Source organism: Plectropomus leopardus, chromosome 9 (genome assembly GCF_026936395.1).
Source record: "Plectropomus leopardus strain MGB_pleo_1.0 chromosome 9, ASM2693639v1, whole genome shotgun sequence".
Classification (NCBI taxonomy): Eukaryota; Metazoa; Chordata; class Actinopteri; order Perciformes; family Serranidae; genus Plectropomus; species Plectropomus leopardus.
Genome location: NC_142184.1, coordinates 2,728,152 through 2,754,299, shown reverse-complemented (window position 1 = coordinate 2,754,299; position 26,148 = coordinate 2,728,152). Strand labels below are relative to the sequence as shown.

The 26,148-nt window shown below is 38.4% G+C and overlaps 2 protein-coding genes across 4 annotated transcripts in view; both read right to left on the bottom strand.

Annotated features, from left to right (window-relative positions):
- The window catches only part of LOC121947582 (cryptochrome-1-like), a 39,018-nt gene extending 36,062 nt beyond the window's left edge, over positions 1-2,956 (bottom strand). Inside the window, exon 1 of the mRNA XM_042492690.2 lies at positions 2,798-2,956. The gene's annotated coding sequence lies outside the window, so the exon portion shown is untranslated. The remainder of the gene's footprint in view (positions 1-2,797) is intronic.
- Positions 2,957-12,291: 9,335 nt separating this feature from the next.
- Positions 12,292-24,750, bottom strand: LOC121947538 (ras-related protein Rab-29-like). Of its 3 annotated transcripts, none has more exons than XM_088081682.1 (6): positions 24,539-24,750; positions 24,302-24,432; positions 16,694-16,765; positions 16,398-16,579; positions 14,919-15,040; positions 12,292-13,334 (listed from the first exon to the last, which is right to left on the bottom strand). In XM_088081682.1, the coding sequence occupies exons 2-6, from the start codon at positions 24,417-24,419 to the stop codon at positions 13,211-13,213; spliced, it is 618 nt and encodes a 205-aa protein (XP_087937808.1). In that variant the 5' UTR covers positions 24,420-24,432; positions 24,539-24,750; the 3' UTR covers positions 12,292-13,210. The 3 variants fall into 3 exon arrangements, with proteins under 3 accessions (XP_087937808.1, XP_087937807.1, XP_087937806.1); XM_088081681.1 differs by having other exon boundaries at positions 24,302-24,470; positions 24,550-24,750; XM_088081680.1 differs by having other exon boundaries at positions 24,302-24,750.
- Between the last annotated feature and the right edge of the window lie 1,398 nt (positions 24,751-26,148).

The following is a 26,148-nucleotide window of genomic DNA, read 5'->3' as shown; positions in this document are numbered from 1 at the left end:
TATCACGGTCCGGTTAGCAAAATACGATATTATCAAAATGCAATATTATCACGATTTGATATTATCACTATATGATACTATCATGATACGATACTATAATGATGCGTCATTATCACGATACTAAAGTCACGATACATTTGGTGATATGCTGAGTACTGCATTAACAGATATTTCAATATATTGAGATCAATTAACTTTTTTCAATTACACATTATTAAACGTTTTCAGTCTCTTCAGTCATTTTGTTGCAGCAGAATGTATCCATGAATCTGTATTATCTCTTTCTTATAGCAGGCTACCAAAAGTATAGCTTTTATTTTCAAATTAATAAGAAGTATAAATACTTGGTATTCATATATTGACACTATATTGCTGCACATATTATAAAAATATCACATCATGATATATTCATAATAATTCACTCATTTATACGCCATCTCTGCTGGCTGTTGTGCTGTTTTGTTTAAAATTGGTTCCAAATTTGTTGCTGGTAAAAAAGTGCAATGCAAAACTTAAATAACAGCAAAAAAGTTTGGCTGTATTTTTTGTCGTACTGTGCGTTATGGTTCAAGTGCACATGTGGTTACATGCTGTATTTCTCTTTGATGGGCCTGGCATACATCACATTGTGATCAGTTGTCACGGATCATGTTGTGAGCCACACTGCAGATTTTTCACAGTGACAGCCGAAATGTGTCAGTTTCTCTGGCGCATAACCAACAGCATCCGTGATGCAACAAAACAGTCATCATCAGCGCTGAAGATACTCATGTCTTATCTGCAATTCACAAAGAAGCCACTCAAATTGACAAATACCTCGTCAATGAAACTCCACCCCAAGAGTCTCTTATATAACTGAGATATTTGACCTGGGACAGAAAAGGGACGGGGAGCAGATCAGAATGAGTCTGGTGAATTCGCTTGAGCCTGACAATCATCACACTGTAATTTGGACAGTGGAAAAAGGTAAAGTCAGTTCCCAATTAATTACACTGCATATGAGACAACATGCAAGTACACATTACTGTCAATTAATATATTTAATAAAAAATACAGTGCATTTTCTGCAAAAATGCAATGTGAACACGGACAGCTGCTTAGATAAGTCATACTGTCATTTGAATTATGATTGGAATGTGTGTGTGTGTGTGTGTGTGTGTGTGTGTGTGTGTGTGTGTGTGTGTGTGTGTGTGCGTGCACTTGACAGTAAAAATAGCCACAAAGGTGGAAGAGAAAAAGGTATGTATGAGCACATATAGACAAACATGTATGTATGTATGTATGTTTGTACTTACAGTAAGTATGTATGTGCAGTTTGTATGTATGCATGTATGCATGTTTGTATGCATATATACCATTTTTACAATTTGGTTTGTGTGGAAGTTTAAAAAATAAGATACCACATAAGTTAGAGAATGTATTCATGCATACATACTGTACATACATAAATACATGCAAGAAGAATAAAAAGTCAGATTAGAAGAACTTTTTAAAGGTCGACTCCACTGTAAACATAATATTACTCTATAAAAAACATCCAATCATTTTCATTTTTTTTCAGTAATTCATCAGTACACCTGAATTTAAGCAGCATTAATATTTCAAAAGAATAGTTTATGTTTGGATATCAAAAAGCAGATTGATATTTCAATCATTCAAAGTCTTTTAATCTTTTTAAAGTTTAAAGTCTGTTGCTGAAAATATGCACAATCAGTAGCATGTTAAAAGTGTGGTAGGTTTAAGAGGATTTTGAGATTATTTCCATTAAGTTACATTATACTTAAATGTTAAAAGTTTTTAAAAAAGTATGTTAAAGTATGTTAAAAGTACGCAGAAGTACTGTTATAAGAATAAAAAGTCAGCATGATAAATATTTGAAAAAGGTCAACTCCACTGTAAACATTAGCATCCTCTATAAAAACATCCAATAATTTAGATTTTTTTTAAATCGGTAATTCATCAGTGCACTTGAATTTAAACAGCCATAATATTTCATAAGGATAGTTTCTGTTGGGATATCAAAAAACTGACTGATTTAAGTTTAATCACTCAAAGTTTTGTAATCTGCTTAAAGTTTAAATAAAGTATAAAATATGCAGAATCATTTTTAATGTAAAGAAGAGCTACATTATACTTAAAACAGCTTATTATTTTTTAAAAGTATAGATTAAAAAAGTAATATTATTACACATATCCATAAATAACTTAACATTTCAACGTATGAGTGCTTTCTGTAGTTTAAAGTACTCAGAAATACTGTAAGAAGAACGAAAGTCAGAATAATAGAGATTTGAAGAACTTATTAGAGGTCAACTGTACTGTAAACACAAGCATCCTCTATAAAAACACCCAATAATTCAGATTTAATGTCAGTAATTCATCAGTACACGTGTATTTGCATTATAAAAATATTTTAAAAGAATAGTTTTTGTTTCCTGTGTTGCAAAATCTTAAGTGTCAACTCAAAGTAATGGCTCCTACAGTTGGACTTAAATAGAAATTAGGTCACGCTGTCTATTCTGACTGCGGCCACATATCGCATCAATATCCCAGCAACACCCAAAATAAATATCAAATAACTGCAGACTTAAAACAAGGATAACCACAACAAGTCAGAGTTACATTTGGGAGTTTAAAACACACTTGTCGTTAAAATATGTTAAGGAAACAAAACCTCCGTTGATCAAAACGGGGTCACCGGAGCAGTCCTTATGTAAGCGGTGGCGCTGTTTATAAAAGTACAGTCGCTTTTAACTTGAATTTACAGCCTTAAAAATGCCCAAAACAGCCGCCTTACCTCGTGCTGGCTCCCCGGAGATGAAGTTTTATGTCAAACCCAAAGACAGACGCATTTCTCCGCGGTGTTTCGCTGAGCGGGACGGTGCAGAGTGTCCGGTAGGTGCGGGTCTGTCGGTGTACCTGCTGCTCGCCGCTGCTGCGCTACTTTGTTTCATAAGAGTTTCACTCACTGCGCATGCGCTGTCTACTGAACCCACTCTCCCGCCGCTTTCATGGCGCGACGGATAAAAACAACCCGCTGCCCGTTTGACGTTTTACACACATTTATTTAGAGCAAATATTAACGTTATCAATATTAAAAACGATATAACTAAATGTAATAGTAGGATAATATATAGCGGAATAAATATTTTGTGTTCATTATTTTTGTTTTATTTAAGGAATTACGGTTTTTTTGCTCTTGCGCAGATTTTTTTTCCCCCTGTGCCCGTAATAACGGAAACAGATGACTTAAAAATTATCAAATATAATCTAAAAATATTGTATTTTCCCCCTAAAAGCCGAGAAAAAAACGTTAGAAAATTTGAGGTTTTCTTATTTCCGACAGCACTAGAATGCAGCAATTGTTCCTCGCAAACGTGAATGCCGACGTGCTCCGAATCCAGCGCTCTCATTGGTCGGTTTGTCGTCACGTGCGCGGCGCCGAGTCACGTTTAAGAGGCATGGAAATACGGAAGTCCATTCACACAGCGGAGGGAGGCAGACAGCGCGCAGCTGAGACGATAACACAGATGATTTCATTAAAAAGAGGATAAAAAATGTCTCGCGATTACCGATTATTAGTGGTTAACCATTTAACGCCTGAGCAAATTGGCTTTATTTCAAAAAATGGCCAAAACATTAGCAGGAAATTGATAAAAAGTTAAATTATCTGTGAATAAGCAAAAAAAAGTAAAAAAATAAAATAAAATAATGAAAATGACATAAAAACAGTGCCAAAAAAAGGAAAATATATATTTTTAAAAATATTTTCTTTTGTAGGGTAACTAAATACATAATGATCAGAGATTTTATGGACATTTTTTCTAGTTTTTTGATAATATATCAAAAAAGATACCTTTTTTTTGCAAATTGTAGGACATTTCTTTCTAGGTTACTTATTGTCATTATTCCAATTTTTCTTTTCAAATAAATTAAGCCAATTTTTTTAGGTTTCAGATCCAGGTGTTAAAGGATTAATGAGACCAATAACCAATATGTATTTACAGTACAAATGACAATCTTTCTGTCAGTATTTAGAATTTGGAATATAACAAACTCCAACACAAAACTTTATTTAAACACCTTTAGCAAATGTTTAATCAAAACTGAGACTGCCAACATCATATACAGGAAGTCCCCAGCAGCTTGTTTTTTATTTTCATTTTAATAAAATCATGTGAAAATTCAAATGAGTGAAAGTTCCTCCCATGTTGACACTTTCTTTGCACTTTTTAATTTATTTTACCGGCGATCACTAAAATAAACGGATGTTTTTCCTCTAAAACTCTATGACATTTCTTTCCTTTAATATTTTGGCAAAAAAACTTTTAAGACATTTTAATAGAATGCCTTCCACTCATGGCGTGTTTTCTTTAAAACATTTTGGCAATTTTTTTTTCTTGAAATATTTTTGGATTTTTTTTTTTCACTGAAAACTTAGGGCGATTTTTTTTTTACAAACCTTTCTGATATGTTTTTCTTTAAAACTTTTTTGGCAATTTCTTTTCTTTAAATGCTTTTGTTTCATGAAAAAATGTTGCTTTTTCCCTTTAAAATGGGTGATTTTTTTCTTTAAACTTTTTGGGTGATTTTTTTCTAAAAATCTTTTTGGATTTTGTTTTCTTAAAAAAAATTGGTGATTTCTCTTTTAGTTAAAATATTAGGTGATTTTTTTCTTGACATTTTTTGGGTAATTTTTTTAAAAAACAAACTTTTGATGATTTTCTTTCTTCAAATCTTTTTTGATTTTGTTTTCTTAAAAAAATTGGTGATTTCTCTTTTAGTTAAATTGCTGGGTGATTTTTTTCTTTACATTTATCTGGTGATTTTTTTTTTTAAAACAAACTTTTGCTGATTTTCTTTCTTTAAATCTTTTTGGATTTTGTTTTCTTAAAAAAAGGTGATTTCTTTTATAGTGGAAGTGCTGGGTGATTGTTTTTTATTTTACAAACTTTTGGGGATTTTTTTTGTTTTAATCTTTTTGGCAATTTTTTTCTTTAATCTTTTTTTAGGGGGAAATTTTCTTTTTCCATAAATATTTTAGTGATTTTGGTATATCCCACGTCCTGAAATGCAGAGTGTTATATCAAATGCACATTTACATGTTAATGTTTTACAGATAAATTACTCTGAAGTCCCTGTTTTCAGTCTGTGAAGCTTTCGTGCTCTCCCTGATTTTGTGAAAGTGCCAAACTTTCCTCCCTGTTCTTGTTTTTAAACTCAGCTTTAGTCACCTTTGAGGTTCACAACATCGACAGTGTTTCACCACTTTCCAATCAACACCTCGTGTTCTCGTCAGACTTCTCACAGCTTTTCCTCGCCGCTGTTGTGTGATTAGTCAAATAAGTTTTGATGTCGAGGTCAGATTATCAGTCTCAGGCCGAGCAGATTGATATCGGTTGGTGTTCTCTTTAAATCTAAAAGGAGAACATCAGTTATCATCGTCTCCTCAGCAGATGGTGGAGGAGCTGCGGGATTTCGATGAGACCAATCCCCAAAATGAGTCTCCGTGTGTCTGCTGTGCCAGCGTCATCACACGTTGTCATTCAGCGTGCTCGTGAAATGTCATCCCCTGCAAATAATCAGACTTTCTTTAACCCTTTAAAACCTGAGCAAATTTGCTTTTTCATTTCTTAAAAAAAAAAAAAAAACTCAGAAGAGGGGAACAATCAACTTAATAAGAAATAGCCAAAAAAGTAAGTTAAAATATAAAAAAAAAATAAAAAAAACAAACAAACAAAAAACAACCAAGAAATGACCTCAAGAAAAATTTAATACATTTTTCCTTTTCTTCCCTGTGACATCATTTTAAATATGTAATTAGATAATAATAAAAGAGAGCTATGATTTTTTTTTACCTTTCTCTTGTTTTTTTAAAATAATATCTAATAATGGTCATCTTTTACTATTTTTTGCAGGACATTTCTTGCCATGTTACTCATAATTTTTCCATATCTTTTTTAAAAGAAATCAAACCAATCTTTACAAGTTTTTAAATTTTAAGTAAAAGGCGTCTGAATGCAGCACAAGGAAAGCTGATGTTGAACCGGGTGTTAAAGGGTTAATAACAATTAATGCTTCTTTTCATCCACAAACAAATAGTGCTGTAAATAATGAACATTTGTGTCTCATTTTGCACACGTCTGAACCTCACAGAGAAAATAAAAGGATAAAGGACAGTGGTGGGTGTGTGGAAAGTAAACATGACAGCAGATCTACGTCACGGCATTTTTTCACGTCCATCATCACGATCCAGATATTGTGTCTCCTCCAACTCAGTCATGAAACACTTTGAGCGTAATCCGTGATGCAGCTGTCTGTTTGCTTGCGCGGCCGGTCAGAGGTAAAGGACGGGAACACCGTCCCTCCCTGAAGCTGCGGCTGGCGTGCTGACGTCTCGTCTCAAGGCCTCCTGCAGTTTTGACGTCCTTCTGCAGCCGGATCAGCGAATTCTTTAACTGAAGTTTGTAAATCACATCTTTGGGGAACTATTTCTTCCACGTTCAATGGTGTAATAATAAAAGGGTTAGATAAAAAAAAAAGTATATAAGCACTGTTCGTGCTCGGGCCCAAAATATCATGTTATTAACATAATTTTAATTTAGATAACATCTAAGCCATTAATTCCCTGCTCCTGATCTTTTTTGTTTTAGTGCAGTAATTTGGAAATTCTGTTTAAATGTGAGAGCTGCTAATTAACCGTCAATAATCTGTCTGATGATCTATGATATAATTGTGGTATCACCTTGAAGATGGTTTACAGCAGGGGTATTCACCTAATTATTATTATTTATTAAACTTTCCAGCATTATATAATAATTAAAAACTCCATCTTAAGCAAACTTCAGGTAAATTTTAGCACATTGTGCTGATAATAGGTCAACCTCTCCTGACTGCAGGACTCTGACTTCAACTTCTGTCAAACTTCTGTGCTGTTAATCATTTTCCTCAGGAATTATAAACTTTTGAGTCGGCCTACTTCTCCTATAGCTGCCAACAGCCTGCCGACATTCCCAGTTAGAGAGGGGGTGAAAATAAGCTCATGTGCTTGTGGCCCCGGGCCCCCAAAACATTACATCTGCCCCTGGTAATAATAATGAGAGGTCAGCGCGAGCGGCTGGATGAGACACAGAGCGATGCGTCCTGGTGTTTCTAAATAATTCATCCAAAGTCTGATTAAAGCTGAGACTAACACAAAGTGGTCTGTAGGAGTCTAAAGAAGTCACTTTCACCTCTGCAGATGTGTCTGTTTCAGACACTTTGGTGCTGTGAGGAGAAGCTGCGCTCTGTTTGTCTGTCTCACTGCGCTGCTGTCGGACCATCAGCTGTTTGATCCGCGTGTTTTGATGTGAAATTTTCCTCGGTGTCATGGGAACGTGAGACAGAGCTGCTCCACTCAGGGCTGGTGAACATTTCTGCGTCGGAGCGCACTGTCGGATATGTCCGCGCGCTGGAGCAGGCTGTTGGACATGTCCACGTTGGAGCGGGCTGCCATATTTTTCCGCGCTGGAGCGGGCTGTTCTACATTTCTGTTGGACATGTCTGCGCTGGAGCGGGCTGCTGGACATGTTATTTTTTAAATTTTGCACAGTGATTCTCTAAATTATTTTTCAGGTCATTTTCTTGTCACCTTTCACTATTTCTTGCCAAGCTGTTGGTTGCCTGCTTTATTGCTTTTATTCCAATGTTTCTGAGAGCAATCGAAACCAATTTGCTCATGTTTCAAAGGTTTAAATGCTTGCAAAATGTGTCTCATCACAGCACAAGAAAGCTGATGATGCAGGTGTCGGAGGGTTAAAAACCAGTTGAACTAAACAGAGTTGTTTTTAGAGAACCTCATGTTGCTATCTCTGGTCGGACAGCTTGATGTGAGCGAGGACGCAGTCAGTCGGCCTGCCCACATCAGCTGGTGGGAGGCCTCCTACACGTACGCTGCTGCCTCCGAGCACTCAGGCCGTGAATAGAGACGCGCTGATGCCGGACTGCATTGTCCTCATCCACGCTGCTGAGGCTCTAAATAGACCGGGCATGAAGTGGTTAATAATAAACCCAATACAAAATGTAGTGTTAAGCTTCATGTTGTGCTAAAATACAGTCACACTTTTCATTTTTGCAATTTTAACTCTTTAAAACCTGGATCGACAAGTTTTCTTGTTCTGTATTTGACACATTTCACAGCCTCTGAGACGTGACGAAACATGGTGAAAAGGGGATAAGTAATTAGACAAGAAATGTCCTTCAAAATGCCAAAAAATGTAAAAGGTGAAAAATGATAAAGAGGGAGAGATTATTAAATGAAAAATAAAGTTAAAATTATAATTAATCTTAATTTAGGAATATTTTAAACAATAATTTCAGTTCATTTATTAATTTTTCAAATTATGCTTTTAAGGTATTTTTCTTGTAACATTTTCTAATTTCTTAAAGGGTAAGTTTGGCAATTTTCAATCTGGACCCTATTTTCCCATGTTTTCATGTCTAAGTGACACATGCAATTTTTAAAAAAACTAATGAATAAATTATCCATTTTTTAGTAAACCGTTGCTGCGTTTCCTGCTAGGATTGCGCTAAAACCCCCGGGATATTTTTAGTCAAAAAACGACAGTGGCATCCTGGAACGTAAACAGCAGGCGCAGGATACCTGGAGCGTAATATGTAGACGCAGAAGTCTACTGCAAAGCAGCAACACGTGACGACTTTGGGATGAGAACATGTTGGACTTTTGTGGGACTCAGACACAAGAAACAGGTCTCTAAAGAACGCCTGTGTTAGGGGACTAAAAAGCAGCTGCAATGACACCAATTATCACTAAAAAAACAACTAATTGTTTTTATTTGAACTGTGGGTTTCCACGTCCTGATAACAAAGTCAGCTCTTATACAATGTCACTTTAGAAACATTGCTAAAAATAAAAGGTACTCATGGTTCACAAAAATGTTAAACTTGCATTTTCAGCTTAATCTGGTCACAAAACTTTTGCACATATGATTTTATCCACAGTCAGTTTGTCTTCATTTATTTCATCTGTTGTTTTTTAACTCTGCCTCGTCAGGTGACCTACAAATAAGCTGCATTATATTTAATATTATTAAAAATGCACATGCAAACATTTTCTTTTAGCGAATAAACTGGCATTTAAACACTTTCTCACTCATGTGCCCACTAATAATTTGTTGATTAGCTCGGCTGTGTGAATCTCCCTCGTCGCTCATGGCCATGCGGCTCAGCCTGTGACAGCCAGCAGCTGATAACGAGGATGAGGAGAGGGAGAGAGACACAGAGAGACATTTGAAATTCTGGCTTTTTGTGGAGCACTGGCTGCTCCTGATGTTGAGAGGTGTGCGTGGATGTGGAGTTGGCTGGATCGTGACGCCAACGGCTTCAATGAAACAGATTTTATCCAAAACGTCAAGACACGAGGGGAGATTTTTACATCATTTGTGGTCTTGCAGCATTTATCAGTAAACAACTAGAAAAGTCAAACAAAGAGGGAGTAAAGATAAGAGTGCAGTTTGCTGAGAGGACAGAGAAAATCCTGCAGCGGCCCACTTCAAAGACGCCTCTGTGGTGTTGAACATGTGCTGATGCCACCTGGAGGTGGAGATCTGGACCTGCAGCCAAAACTGGATATTCACATTACAGACTCTGGCTCCAAAAGGGCTGAACCATGAATGTTCACTCAATGTTATGAATGATTGTCTATATAGTTTAGCTTCTGGATTCCTGATCTTTTTTTCCAAACATTTTAGGAGTTGTTTAACAGAACTTGACATGACGATCTGGAGTCACATAATGACTGCTCGCATTGCAAAATATCAGACCTGCATCTGACTGAGGATCACATGTGGCCCTCATCAGAATTGAAAAGTTCAGATTAAGTGTGATTTGTGCTGATCACACTGTTATAAAAAGAGCAGATCTCAGACACGTATGGGCCAAAAAAAAAAAAAAAAAAATCAGACTTGGGCTGGTTTCATCTCATCTCATCTTTTTATGACTCTTCTGATGGGTAAGCGTCATGACTTTTGACGACTTGTAATGTGACATGACGGAAAAGCTCCAAAATGTCCCCTCTGCAACAGTTAATGTGTCCATTTACAGCTGAGCCCCGCTGAAGTGTCCTTGTGCCCGCAGACACACTGTGAGCTGCAAATTTATATGAAAAGAAAAAGAAACAGAGTGAGGCACGATGACACACTTACTGAGCCGTAACTGCTCTGCTGCTTTCCTACAAATGGCCACGGTGACAAAAAGTCCATCTGTCCAACATCCGGAAATTTTGTGGAGGGTTGCAGCATGTGTGGACGACTGAGTAACAGCAGAGCGCTCCCGCCTGCCTCCAACTCGCTGATAAGAATAGAAGCCCTCACAGGCGGGAGCCGAAAACCCACACGGAAACGCAAACGCCAAACTACTCCCACCGAGTTTTGCCAAACACACATCGGCTGAAAATGACAACACGTATCCCAGGTTACGCTCGAACGGTTATGACCTTTCTGTGGGCTGTGTCAACCTGTCCGTCAGTCCATCTGTTAAACATCTGTCCCCAGAACAAGGTCTGACCACAACTGACCAGCCTGTCAGTTGTGTCCCCTCAGGATAAATCTTTGCTCCAGCATCATGTTCAGGTAAAAATTTGGCTTCATACGGTTCAACATTTGGGATATTTAAGGGGATATATTGGCAGAAATGGAATATAATTGAATAATTATGCTTTCTTTAGTGTATAACCGCCTGAAAATAATGAAAGTTGTGTTTTTGTTACTTTAGAAAAGGGACACTTAACTTGCCTTGCTTTTGCAAAATGAGAGGGGGCCAGGGGCCGAACCCACACACGTTTCTAGGATACAGGACATTTCTCATGATTTAGGACTTTTCTTGGATTTTAGGACATTTATAGGACTTTAGTTCATTCATAGAGTTTTAGGATGCTTAAAGTATTTTAGGACAGTTCCAGGATTTTAGGACTTTTCTTGGATTTTAGGACATTTTGGGGATTTTAGGACTGTACTTGGATTGTAGAAAATTTCTGGGATTTTTGGGCATTTCAAGGATTTCATGACTTTTCTAGGATTTCAAGATGTTTCTATGATTTAAGCACATTTCTAGGATAGTAAGACGTTTCTTGGATTTTAGTATGTTTCGAGGAATTAAGACATCTCCGGGATCTTAGGACATTTCTGGAGTTTTAAGATGTTTCTCAGATTTTAGAACATTTCTTGGTTTTTAGGATGTATCTAGGATTTCAGAAATTTTAGAAGTATTTTTGGATTTTAGGACATTTCTTAGATTTAAGGACATTTCCAGGATTCTAGCATATTTATACAATTTTAGGACATTTGGGGGATTTTAGGACTGTTCTTGGATTGTAGGACATTTCTAGGTTTCATTTGGAGAGGAAGAGACCTCTGCGGATAATTCGGCTCCTGGTAAAAACTTAACTTGAACGTCTGAATCTTGGGTTATCAGAGAAAAAACTGAGCACACCTTGCAGGTGCTGAGGTAGTGGCTCGTCTCTGACATGCCACAGTGCCAGAGAAACATCGATTTGTAACGTGAAAACCTGGAGTTTCAGCCTGCTGCAATCTGCAATTTTTACTACTAGATTCCAAAAAATCTAAAAAAATGAATTTTAGAAGCAGCAACTGCATGTCAAGTAGTTGGAGTTTAGTGAGTGGATGCAACCAGATGCAAATTTGCTTTAGACGCTGTGAAGTCAAATCACGAACAGAAAAATAATTTGCAAAACAAAAAGTGCTTTTGATTTAAAAACGGTGGAAATTTACTCTCCGCCATCAAAGGCTGCCATGTTGACAGCATGTGTGTGAGCTGCTGACGCCTCCGAGGCACATGCACCTCCATGTGCCATCTGACACACACACACACACACACACACACACACACACAATAACACAAAAACACCTACACACCATTTGCCTCACACTGTACACACACACACAAACACACACCTGTAGCTGTTAGCACGCGGACGCCATGTGTCTCAGCCCGTCGGTGGAGATGTGGCGGCTGCGCTGAGCACGCTGTACACCGCGTTCTCACACCTCCTCATAATAATCACACACACACACACACACACACACACACACACACACACACACACACACACACACACACACACACACACACACACACACACACACACACACCCCTCCCCTCTGCTGCTCTTCATGCTTCTCTCTGCTTCAGCCTCCTCACTTCACAGAGCCAATCACTGCATTTCCTGGAGAAATACTGAACAAAATAACAAATAAAAGAACATGAACATTACAGTAAGGTTAAAAATATAATTTTAATAATTATAAACATTATTTAAAACACACCAGGGCATCAAATGTGACCAATTGCTTGGCCTCAGGCATTACTGCTAGCAACTTAACCCTTTAAACCTGGGCTGACATCACTTTTCTTATGCGTTTGTCTTCATTCAGATGCTTTTCACAAGTATTTAACTTTTTAAACCTGAGAAATTTGCTTTTATTTTATTTATTTATTTTTTGTTGTTTTTTTTAATATTTTCTAGGTAATTCTTGCCCAGGTTTCAAAGGGTTAAGGAAGACCAACTGTTGATAAAAACAAATGCAGCACTAAGTGGATTTGAGAGCTATTTTTAAAGACTTATTTTACTTTAGTTTGTTGAAAAAAAATGCTGCACTAGGCGTAATTGAAAGCAATTTCCAAAAGCATTTAAGTTTGTTTACTTGGTGTTTATTTATAAAAATAAAATAAAATAACCTTAGGGAACAGTTTGGATGCAGACATATTTTTCTAAAGTGTTAAAGTGTGTGTACATATTATCCAGGCAAATACAAGTATTGGATGACTCAGATTGTGATCAGGGGCAAAAAAACTGGATTGGGACATCCCTAATTAATTCTAAACCATTTCCAGGCCTGGAGAATAACTTTTCTAATTTTACAACTTTTCCAGAAATTCTAAGACCTTGAGCACATTTACAGCAGGGTCATTTTAGATCCGTGCAGACACACATGAACACCATCGCTCTGTTCAGGGCGACTGATCGGCACCTCGTTACATCAACATCAGAGTGTCTGCTAGCCGCCTCCTCGTGCTTCTTCGTCCTCGTCCACTGGCGGACAGCCTCACGTAGTACCTGAGGGTGAAGTGCCTTGCTCAGGGGGTCCTCTGACCTGCTGAGCAGGTCCTGGCTGTGTTTGCTCGTCCCTGTGACTCAGCAGCAGCCTGCTCCTCCTCTGTTGCACTCTGAGTCCGGCTGAGGGGAAACGCAGTATGGGGGTCCAGGCTGGAGCGGGTCCAGACTGGACTGAACCGACAAAATCTCCCGCACCAATCTCCTGAAACACAACAAACATAGTGATTTCTATGAATCACCACAATGTTTTTCACATTTAGGAACAATTATTTTGTCCTGCCTGCCACTGAAGTTACAGACTTTAGTGCGAGTGACATTCGGGGTGAGATACCGACAACTTTCCCAAACAGTCGAGCTACATCAGTGATACTCAACTCACTGCCCGCGGGCCAAATCTGGCCCCTAAAAGAGCGCCAGGTGGCAATAAGAATAAAATGATTTAAATCTTAGAAACATCCTAATATCCAAGAAACATGCAAAAATCCTGGAAACCTCAATAAATCCTTGAAATGTCCCAAAATTAGCGAAACTTGCAAAAATCCAAGAAATGTCCTAAAATCCTAGAAACATCCTTATATAAGGATGTTTCTGGGATTTTGGTATGTTTCAAGGATTTTAGGTCATTTCTTGGATTTTAGCAACGTCTAGATATTCTAGAAATGTCCTAAAACCCTAGAAATGTGCTAAAATACTCTAAACGTCCAACAATTCGAGAAATGTGCTGAAATCCTAGAAACATATTTATACATAAAAAAAACCCCAAAACCACATCTTGATCAGGCTAAAATCATTGAAATGACCAAATATCTTTGAAATGTCCTAAAATCCTTGTAACGTGCCAAAACCCTCAAAATGTCCAACAATCCTCGAGACCTGCTAAATCCTCGGAATGTCCTAAAATCGGAGAAAAGTTCTAAAATCCTAAAACTGTCTGAATATCTTTGAAGCATCCTAAAATCTGAGAATGTCCTAAAATTCTGTGCTAAAATCCTAGAAACGTCCCCAAATCCTAGAATTTGTGCAAAATAATCCTAGAAAAACGTGTAAAAAACCTTGAAATGTGCTTGAATCCTAGAAATGTCATGAAATTCTAGGAACATGTTCGGGGCTGCTGTGACTGGCCCCTGGCCCCTCATTTTGCCGAAGTGGCCCCGAGGCAGAGCAGGTTGAGTATCTCTGAGCTGAGCTCTTACTGTGAAACACAGCAGACTGTGTCCTTCATCAGTTGTCTTTTTTGTCTCCCTGTTTCCGGCTCGCTCACTGAAATGATGAAACTAAAATGTTCCCATGATGCCAAATCCTAATTTCCTGCTCATTTCGATGCTCTTTGCCGACCTTCAGCATGGCATGCGTCACTCACGACCGCTTCAAAACAAAAATGAAAGTCAGCGTGACACTGAAGGCTGCAACCTCCGCATCGTTTTAGCCTCTCGTTTTACATCCATCTGTGATCTGTCAGGACTTTAGCTTTAAACATCCCGGTGTGCGGCCACTTTTAGCTTCGCTGAACATCACAACAAACACGTTAGAGGATCTCACCGCTGAGCACGTTGACATTACATTAATGTGTGAGAATTTCAGTCTGCACGTGACTATGACATCATTCCAGTTTGCTGCTCAAACTTTTAGATGAGAAATCAGACGGCGATCAAGCAGCAACCTCCAGGTCTGAAGAATAAAACCAGCATGAAGGCGGCTGGTTACACTTCTGTCTTTTGCCTTGAAATGAACCCGTTAGTCACTCTGCATCATCTGATCCCTGTTTTGTGATTTCCCTTCACAGTACCTCATAGCCTCTCCGATGTTCTTGTTCTCTTTGACCGAAATCTCCATCCACGTGACGAAGCCGTTGGCCTTACTGAACCTGTCGATGCTGTCTGCTGACACGACCCGCTGAGACAGGTCACACTGCAGAGACGGACAGAGACACAGTGGTTCAGGTTCCTGCATGACTCGCTGAAGCTGGAATAAGATACTGAATTTGAAATAGTTTATTAAGTATCGGATGTGTTCAAATGATTGCATTGATTGTTTACACACAACATCAATTGCATGTCAGTCTGTCTAGGGTAAGTGACCCCTTCTCAGCTGATTTAATTGTATTTAAGTTTTAAAAAAAGTATATATTTCTATATATGATTTTATTTTTTTTCTAATTTCAAAATTTATTTATTTTTATATTTATTTCTATAAATTTTTCCATATATTATTAGGTTTTAATTTATAAGTGTTGCACTTTGAGCTACATTTTGTGTGAAAGGTGCTATACCTTTATTATTATTATTATTTTATCATCATTTGCTCTCCTTGAGGTTTGTTCAAATTTTTCCCATAAAAGTTTTTTTTTGAGGATTTTTTTTCTTTATTGAAGCAAAGATTGAAAAGGACAGTGTGTAAAGCCCTTTGAAGCAAGTGTGATTCAGAGCTACATAAATGAATGAATTGACTTGACCTATGACATGAATTTCACACAAAAGGCCTTTTCCATATTTTTAATTTGCGTCATCTTAAATCCACCATCTGATAAAAAAATTCTTTGCACAGCATACTCGCATACCGAGTCTGATGCATTCAATTGCTCTATTTGTTGCTTAAAATTCACAATGCGAGGCAAAATGTAAAGACACATTTGCTATGCATTTCTCTGCTGGAGTCACCTCTCCAGCTGTCACCACTCTGCAGAGCCTTGACATTAGCACTGCAGCGACCTGAGTTAAGAAATAATACTACATTTATAATAATTACATGTTTAAAATATGTTACAGTTTTTAAAAAAAATAATTTTCAAGCAATTTTCAAGTTTTTACTTTTTTAACTGCTATTTATTTTATTGTATTTTCTTTTTATTATTGTTATTATTTTATTTTATTCATTTATTTTTACAAATTTTCGTGTAGTGTTCTTGTACGTTTTACTACTTTCTTGTTGATTTTGGTGTCATTTTCTTTGTTTTTGCTCAAACCTAGCCAATTTTCTCATGTTTCAAAGAGTTAAACTGCACTCTACTTTAAGCAGAACCTTAAGATTTAAAGGACACTGCTGCCACAGCCTATATTTCCATTTCTTTTTCATGCTGGCTCCACAGGTTAGACCACACTCAAACAATTCTCTAAAGGCCTTTGATGGATAAGAAAAAATTAAACAGAAAGATTAAATGATGGTTTTAGAACTGGTGCTTAAACATGGTGACACAATGTGAGGCTGTATTTGTTTTCAACATACAAAAAAAAAATCCCACTTGGTGTGCAAATTTGTGATGAGTCACCTTGTTGGCCAGCAGGATGCAGGGGATGGAGTCTCCGTTAGGCAGCATGGCCTTGTTGTCGAGGTCTCGTTTCCAATGGCAACAATTCAGGAAGCTGGACGAACTGGTGACGTCAAACATCACGACGCAGCCCAGCGCGCCTCTATAATAGATCCTGGTCATGGATATGAAACGCTCCTGACCTGAGAGAGGACAGAAAGTTCAATGTGCCATCCATCCATCCATCCATCCATCCATCCATCCATCCATCTATCCATCCGTCCGTCCGTCCGTCCGTCAACTGTAAAATATTTTACCTGCGATGTCCCACAGCTGCAGTCTGACTTTTTCTTTTTCGGACCACTGCAGCAGCTTCACAGAAAAATCAACTGAAGAAATCAAACAAACACAAATTAGAGAAAGAGAAGTGAAGTAAAATAAAGGGGAAGTGAGAGAACTAAAACAGAAGTGAAGACAGAAGTTGATTACCACACAGATTCCTAAAATAAGGCAAAAACATGATATGAAAATGTACAATTTGAGTCTTTTATTGAAAGAAGAGTCAAATTCTCTTCACTTTATTGTTCTGGATGCTATCAAGCTCACAGTGAATGCTGCGTTATGTTTGGGTCCAAGTGTAGGGAAGTATTTAGACTAACACAATGTTCATTTTTTTTTTTTTTAATTTTTGATGCCAATAACACAAATCAAATATTGCCAGCCTTGTCCAAAGAGACCAGGGGCACTTCTAAGATAGAGACCTCTGTAAGAAAAAATATTGTTACTCTCTCTCTCGCTCGCTTTTTTTGGTTTGTTTTTAAAGGTGTGTTTACTTTGAAACAATTTTGGTGATTTTTGAAAATTTTTATTTTTTATTTATTTATATTTCTGGCTATTTTTTTCCTTTAAAATTTTTAATGAATCTTATAAACTTCGGCATTTTTTTGTCTTAACATTTTTTAGTGAAACCTTTTAACCTTTCTTTTTTAAATTTTTTTTTTTATTTTTGCAATTTTTAAAATTTATTTATTTATTTATTTTTTTGCTGATTTCAAAAAAGTTGTTTTAAAATGTGTGGTTATTTTTTAAGAAAACATGCCTTCTGAAGTTGTGGGTATACCAAAATAAAAATTACCATAAATGACACCATTTATCTCAGCCAGAAACTTTAAAAATAAATGATAATTGTATCATCAAATATCTCATGGTCCTTGAACATATCGTGTGTGACAAACACATGACATTTTCCCAGAGTCATTCATGAAGGCTCAAGGAGAAATATTTGTAGCTTTGGAGAGGGTTAAAAAAAACCCAAAACAAAACAGCCACCCTCTCCTCTGATAAATAAAGAACAGTGTGGTGGGCTTATTCTTTGGGGGTAAAAGACCACATAATACCAAGACCAGGGCAATGAAACAGTGACTGTTCTTTAAAAAACCCTTAACGCACTTCAATGTAAAAGCTCTGTGCTGCTAATTTACTGTACTTCAAAATGAACAGTGTTTTTCACAAACCTGACATGGTAGCGAGTCACTTGCAGACCAATCAGAATGGACCTGCAACACACTTTTGGACTGCAACCCCCTGGTTGGGTACCGCTGCATAAGACTAAAGCTGAGGTGTTTTTATCGTTATTTTGCACAAATGTAAAACTGCATTAACTCTATGGTGGTGGGAAGTTGTTACTGTGGAAACACTGTACCCACCCTTTGGTCTTCCCCAGTAATTAAAAGGCCTTATTTCGAACAGCTTATGAAAGCCCGTTCAGCATTGCAAACTATAGTCTTACTGTTAGCTCGGTTAGCACCCTTAGCAGGGTCACCACAGCTAAGTTAGTGGTGCCAACAGTAGTTAACAATGCCTAATTAAGGGGCTTTGCAGCTCAAAATTAAGGCGCTTACTAATCTGGGAGGAGCCCTGCAGGTGGCCGTCGTGTTTTTCACAGCAAAACCATCCACCACCAACTTTACATACTAAGCATATTTTAAATATTATAGTATTCATATTTGACATTCTTGAATTTCTCACATACTAGTGTGAAACTGAAGCATAATGCACATGTTTTTATTATGCTTTTATGTTGATGCTATTCTTTTATTTTATGTTTATTTTAAATTTTTTGACAATAAAATATCCCGCTTATCATCTTAAACAATGTTTGTTTCTCTCTTTGACTCTTTTTTTCTCTTCCCTTTTTCATATTTTCTTTCCAGGCATATCTCTTTTCCACTCATTTAACCTTTTGTTATCCATTTGAATAAGTGCATAAACCACCATTAGCTGACACTAGAGGTCACGTCATCATTTTGATCATATTTTATACAAATAAAAATGATTCTTTCCATTGTGTTTTCAACTATTGTGACACATTTCTTTGCATTAAAGCTTGAAATTACAGCTGTGTTTGAAAGGCGCTGAATAAACCTACATTTCTGTGAAATGTTTCACCACTTTTGACAGATAATTACTTTCTTTGAGTGACCAACATAACTCTTGACAAAATAGCAATATCTGAACCAAAACATACTTGGCACATTTCTATATTCAGGCTACAGGGTGCAAACAAGAAGTCATTATAGTGTTTGCCTTATTTGTTAAAAAGCATTCAATATTACACAACTGTAAGGCAACTTTTCAATAACAGGCATATAAACATTAAATGATTTGGGGGATTTATTAATTTTTTTGGGGGGGTTATGGGGAGATGGGGGTGGGGTGGGGGGGGTATGGGGGAGGTGGGAGGGGTGTGGTTGGGTGTTTTAATTATAAGTAAATGAAAAGGTTTTCTGTTGCTGATCTGGGCCTAAAAGACCCAGATCAGCAACAGATGCCCAGCCCGAGCTCTCTATGAAGACGAGGAACAACTCCCCATGAACATCAGGACAGGCAGATGGACATGGGAAGAAACCTCGGGGGAGGCAATTCAAAGAGAGATCCCCTCTCCACGGACGGCTGGGTGTGCATTAGTTCTTATTTACTTGTGAGGACCAATTTTACATCAGAAATTTACTTTCCGAGTGTGAAATTGAGTCTTGACCCCCAAAAATTCACTTCCTGGGGGTCAAGAGCAATCCTTACAAGTTCAGAAGAACTGATGCACTTGCATTAGTTATCATATAGCTGTGAGGACCAATTTTTTACAGCGGAAAATCACTTTCCGAGTGGACGATTAATCCACACAGCTATACAAGAATTAATGCGTGATGTCTTTTTTGGTACTTTGTCTTTGTCTTGAGCCAAGAATCAGAAGAGCTTGTACCACTTTCTCTTCTTCTTCTTCTTGTCAACCTGGCTCTGTAGGTCCTCCAGCTGGGACGTGAGGGAGGCCTCGGCCTGCTCCTTTTCAAGCAGAGTCACTCTGAGGCTTTCGGTGGCCTGGAGGAGCGATGCTTTCTCCTCCTGCCACATGTTAGTGTGCCTCTGCAACTCCGACTCTGCCTTCGTCAGAGCGGCCGTCAGGTGCTGTTGTCCTCTTGTTGATTTCTCAGCTGAGCCTCGTGGGCGGCTCCTGCTTGCTCCATCTCGTGCCGCAGGGAGTTCTTCTCCTGCTGCCAAAGGAGACGGTCGCTCCGCAGCTGATCATCAAACGTCGTCCTTTGAGCAGTTGCCAGGTTCTTGTGGTCATTGTCCAATGTCTGCAGCTGGACGAGATGAGTTTCCCTCAATCTGTCCAGCTGGGAAGTCAGGGTGGACCGCTCCTCCTGCCACAAGTCGCTGTTACTTTGCAGCTCTTCTTGTGCATTCTTCAGAGTGGCGCTGAGGGCGTTGTTGTCCTGCTGCTTGTCTTTCAGCTGAGCTTCATAAGAAACTCTAGCCTTCTCAGTCTCCTGCAGCAGGGAAATCCTCTCTTTATGCCATCTCTGGTAGTCGTTCTGCAGCTGGTCCTCGAACGTTTTCTTGAGGACAGAGACAAAGTTCTTGTTGCTGTCCTCTTGCAGCTTTAGCTGGGCCTCGTGGCTCTCCTGCAGCTCGTCAATCCCGGAAGTGAGGGTGGACAGCTCCTCCTGCCACATGTTGCACTGTTTTTGCAACTCGTCTTCTGCATTCTGTAGATCAGCAGCGAGGTTATCGTTTTTCTGTTGCAGGGCGGTCCTCTCCTTGTCCCATCCTTGTTGCTCCTCCTGTAGTTTGAGATCGAACTTTATCTTTTGAGCTGCAAGATAGTTGTTTCTGTTGGTTTCTTGCAGCTTTAGCTGGGCCTCGTGGCTCTCCTGCAGCTTGTCAATCCTGGAAGTGAGGGTGGACCACTCCTCCTGCCACGTGTTGTGTGTTTTTTCAACCGGTCTTTTGCATTCTTTAGAGCAGCAGTGAGGTTGTCATTTTCCTGCTGCAGGGCGGTCCTCTCCTTTTCCCATTCTTGATGTTCTTTCTGCAGCTTGAGATCGAACTTTAACTTTTGAGCTGCGAGACAGTTTCTGTTGGTTTCTTGCAGGTTTGGCTCGGCCAAATGTGCCTGCAGTCTGTGCAGCTGGGCAGTGAGGGTGGACTTCTCCTCCTGCCACTGGAGCTCTTTGGTCTTGTGCTCCTCCTGAGCCCTCTTCAGAGCAATCGCAAGTTGGTTCTTGTATTTTTTGTCCTTTCCCAACTGCGCTTGAGAGGCCTCTTTTTCATCCTCCATCTGCTTCAAGCGATCTTGAAGGCGCTTGAGGAGGGAGGACTGCTGCTCATGATTTTTCTGAGCTTGCAGTTGCTCTGCCTTCAGGACGCTCTCCAGCTCAAGCTCCAGGTTGGTGCTGACTGCACAAAACTGCAGTATGTGGTCCATATCCAACTTCGCTGCCTCCAACTGTCTCAGAAGAGCGCATTTTTGTTGTTCCGCTTGCGCCGATCTGTGCTGGAGAAGTCTGATGATGCGGGCCTGGTGCTCAAGGTATTTTGAGCTTTAACAATCTCACATCTCAGTTGGTTCTCCAACTTATTGTTGGTACGGGCCTCTGCGGGTGACCTTGCATTGGTGCAGAGCTGCGACCTCGTTGTGTCCAATTCCCTAACTAGGGCTTCCTTCTCTTTCTTCATCAGCTCCAGTTGGCTGTGTAGGTTGCTGATGGTGGTGAGTGTCTCCTGTTGGTGACTTTGAGCCGGAGACAAATGCTGCTGCTGTGCTCTCAGACCACAAATCTCCTTCAGTAGCTTTTGTTTCTCTTGGCTCCAGTCGACACTCTCCCTCTTTTCTTGGAGCAGATCCAGAATATTTGCCAGGATGTCCTCCTGGACGTCCAGGAGGACTCTCCCCTCGGTTGAGCTCTGGGTGAGTGTGGCCTCGTTGTCATTGAGTTCACACCGCGCCTGCTCCTCCAATGTGCTAAGGTAAAAATTCATTGGACTTTCCATCTCGTCTTCTGTGAAGTGAATGTGTTGACTTCTGTGACGTCTGTGTTGTCTTGTCAAGTGTCTTCTCTGAAGGTGATCTCACTGTCGATCTCTCCTCTGAACTGTACTCGAACTAAAAATGTGAGCTGAATCACCCATATACATAGACTCCCAACATTCTAAACAAATGATGTCATAAGGCTTTAATTCCATTCCATTCTATTATATAAAGAGTGATGTCACAGTTTGAGCCGTGATGTCATGGATTGAGCAGTGATGTCATTGTTTGAGCTGTGATGTCATGGATTGAGCAGTGATGTCATTGTTTGAGCTGTGATGTCATGGATTGAGCAGTGATGTCATTGTTTGAGCTGTGATGTCACAGTTTGAGCAGTGAATTTTTTAAAATCAAATAAAAACATGTTTTTGTTTAGGTCAATAAAATTGTGTAATATTACATATTAAATATGCAGATGACAAATATGCAGGTTCTGTATTATACTAATGTAGTTCATTCTTTCTATGCTATACAATACAATACACTACATTACAGTGTACAATTTAATGCAAAACATTCCTTATTTTGGGAATATATTTGGGAGCAAATCTCTGTGACCGTGCGTTAACAACTGAAGTCATCTATTCTTTGTTTGCTGTAAAATACAACACAGCACAAAACAATCTTGTACATTTTATTACAGTTGTTTAATGATATATAAATCCTTAGATTTGAGGACATTATAGACTGAATCACTGTGACGCCCCATTAAGAACAACAACAATCACTCTGGGGATTTTAAGGGTTAAAATTCTGAAAATTAATTAAAATCTTATATTTATGATTAGGACTGATGTTGGCTAAAGTAAAAATACCTCAGGGAAAGTAAAAAAATAACATTAATATATAAGATGTTTTAGAGCTTGATTTTGAAAAGTGCATTTTGTTTGCCGAGTGATACGAGCGTGTGCAATATTAAAACGGGCCCCAAGGGTTAAAATAAAAGATCCTAATTGACTTCAGACAGCTGTTAGGATGCCGTATCAAGCCTTGCTGTAAGATACTGCAGCCTGTGACTCCTGGAGAGAGCACATCTCTGGAGCTGGAAATAACATGTTTGAAGAGAGTGACGAGTAGTTTATCAGCTGTTTCTTACTGCCAAGACAAGCTCTGCTACAGATATGTAATTTCACCGAGCGGCATTAAGTCATCAAACACGTCGCTCTTATCTGACATCCTGTCAGGTCCAGTTCACCATCAGTTTCTTGGCTACAGGAATGTTTCAGAGTTAGTAGCAGATCAGGCTGAGATGTAATGAGGGTTTGTGCTCCAGCAGTACATGTGTGCTCATCTGTGAACCTTCTTGACCCATTTGAAGCATCTTGTGTGAAGGTTTAGAGGTCATAATAAAATCTCAAGGTCATGATGTTAGTTAAAAATTAATTCCATGAAAGTAGACAATAATATTAATGTATAATAGGGTTGGCCGATAAAGCGCTAACGATATTGGATCAAACAGCTGATGGTCTGACAGCAGGTGGAAAGTAACTTCTTTAGACATCTACAGGCTACTTTGGAGTAGTTTCAGGTTTGATCAGACTTTGGATGGAATTATTAAAAAAAAACAAACAACAAAAAACAAACAAACAAACAAACAAACAAAACAAGACGCATCGCTCCGTGTCTCATAGCCGCTCGCTCCGAGCTCTCATTATTATTACCAAGGCCATCGTGATATTGATTTTAGGAATGAGGTTCAGACCTTTGCTGGGAGGAAATTTTAGTAACTGGACTTCGTTGAATTTTAGTTAAATAGGTCCTCCAGTGGGCGACGCCTGTTCTACAGTATATTTGTCATGTTCAATGTCTGACAGAAAATAAATATTTAAACCAAAATTAACCTTATGATATCTTCATATCTCACTCACCTATACGCTTGACAGAAATAATGATTTGATGTATATTGTGATATATATTGATATCCACTGATGAGAACAAAAATATCTTGATAAGACTTTTTTTCCAGATTGCCCTGCACTAACGTATAATATTATTTTTAGTATAATAAGTGCAAATAAAGTGTCATCGAGGGAGGAACTTTTACTTTGTTAAACCTCAGGGAGCTACTTTTATTTTGTCATCTTTTATTCAAATTTTTTATTTGACTTTATCAAAAAGTTGCTGGGAACTTGATGTATTTGATGTTGAATATTTCAGTTTTGATCAAACTTTTTCGGCCCTGAAAAATCAATAGTTGTTGACCCCTTACTTATACATCTCCTGAAATAACTGAAACAAGGTGAAAGCAGAACCTGCCAAAGTTGCGGCTGGAAAAAATTCTGAACCTTTCACTGATCTGACAAAGTTTTCAACAGTAATTCAGCGCGCGCGCGTGCGCGCACACACACACACACACACACACACACACACACACACACACACACACACACACACACACACACACACACACACACACACACACACACACACACACACACACACACACACACACACACACACACAAGCACACACACACACACACAGAGTCTAAACACAGATTAGGATCCTGTACAGCCACATTTTACTTCAGAATGCTGTTAAACCAAAGCAGCCGTACCTCCCACTGTCATCTTGTAGGTCTTGTTGAACTGTCCGCTGACGTAGCGTTGCACGAAGGACGTTTTCCCCACATCTCCATCTCCAACAATCAGTATCTTCAGCATGTGTTCGTTCATTGCTCTCCTCTGTCTGACAATCATGTGCAAAAGGCTCAAAGTTCAAACGTCCTGTCAGGAAATGAGATTGAAGAGAAGTTGTTTCTCTGTAACTGGACAAACCCTCCACCATAACTCACCTGGACTTTACCTGAGTATGTCTTTACATTGGTTGAACGCAATTAACATTTTAACTGTTACCAAAACTTAATGTCACCACTTAAAATATAAACATTCTTGATTTTAAATCCAAATTGATTATTAAAAAAAACAGTGTCAACTCTGAGCCTACATCACAGTTGTCTGTCTGCAAACACTGCCTGTCCTCTCTGTGTAGCACAGATTACAGACTTACTAGTTTTGCTTTCTGGAGGGAAGTTTCCATAAATAGATCATAAACCACTCCTTCAACAGGAAACTGAAACAGTTTATCACTCTGTGCAGTTTACTGTCTGTCACACGTTGTTCTCTCGTGCCTCAATGTTTGAAATATGAAATCACATGACTGGAATTTGGCTCCAACATTTGAGTCATGGATGGAGCTATGGATTGACAGATACCAGAATACGATTATTTTGATAATCAATTATTCGGATTAAAAAAATAATAAAAAATAGAAATAATAATAAAATAAGCATTTTTTTCTCCCATCACTTTGCCCAAAAACAGATTATCATTGACATCAGTGCAAAAAGTGCATAAACATGGGGTTGCCTGAACATCCCAGAGCTGTCAAAATAATATGAAATAATAAATAACTACAAAATCAAATATGAAACAATTCAATAACTAAATGTTGACAGCTTTTACAACATACTGTTATGTTTCCTTACTTTGACAAAAAACCAAGAATGTTCAGCTTGACTTCAGCCTCGCCAAGCTGCAGCGTGTTTCATGCATGTGGTGTTCACACATGCAGCGTTGTTGCAACGTCGCTGCTGCGTCATGGCCCGCAGATATTATTACTATATTTCCACATTTCAAAGCACAAATTCCACTCATTTATGAAGTTGTGCAAGCTCCCGCACAGCAGACAACACGGCCCTGTAAATGTTTCAAAATAACATGCTTTGTATCAGCAACTGATGGGATTTTGTCCACAGAGATGCTGTCAGAGGGCTTTTGTTTTGAAAGGGAAGCAGGGAAGCTGGAGTAAAACAGACATTGTATTTCCTCATCTCTGTGACAGAGACTTTTAAACTGCAGTAAAAAGTTCTATAGAGTCAATATAATCATCAAAACACCATCTTCACTGTCTATTCCTGCTGACAAAGTTGCGCGCCAGACATAAAAAAAAAAAAAAAAAAACAGCAAGCGACCATTTCTCTTGATGTGCTGCAGCTGACACGCAGCTGAAATGCTCCTGATAAGTGCTGCTAGAGAAATGGCGAGTAATAATCGCGCAACATAACAAATCATTATTTTATTCCTTGCCAACACATTAAATAATCGATTAGAATCGATTTTATTGATTCGTTGTTGCAGCCCTACTCTGTAATATTTCATTTTAATTGAAAATATTGAGTCTGAAATCCATTTTTTCTTAAATTTTGTTCATTTTTAGCTTTTTTCCATTATTCTTTTTCTATTAAAAAGCTGTGCAGACTTTTAAAAATCTTTTAAAATGTTTGGTTATTTCTTCTAAGAAAACATGCCTTCTAAACTTGCGGGTCCACCAAAATAAAAATCCTGAAAAATGAGACTATTGGTCACAGCCAGAAACATTAGAAATAAAAAATGATGATTGAAT

Coding starts and splice junctions, on each gene's coding strand:
- LOC121947538 (XM_088081680.1), bottom strand. CDS start 24,443: ATGATTGTCAGACAGAGGAGAGCAATGAACGAACACATGCTGAAGATA. Junction 16,766..24,301: donor CTACAAGATGACAGTGGGAG/GTACGGCTGCTT, acceptor TGATTTCTTCAG/TTGATTTTTCTGTGAAGCTG. Junction 15,041..16,397: donor GCATCCTGCTGGCCAACAAG/GTGACTCATCAC, acceptor CCGTCTCTGCAG/TGTGACCTGTCTCAGCGGGT.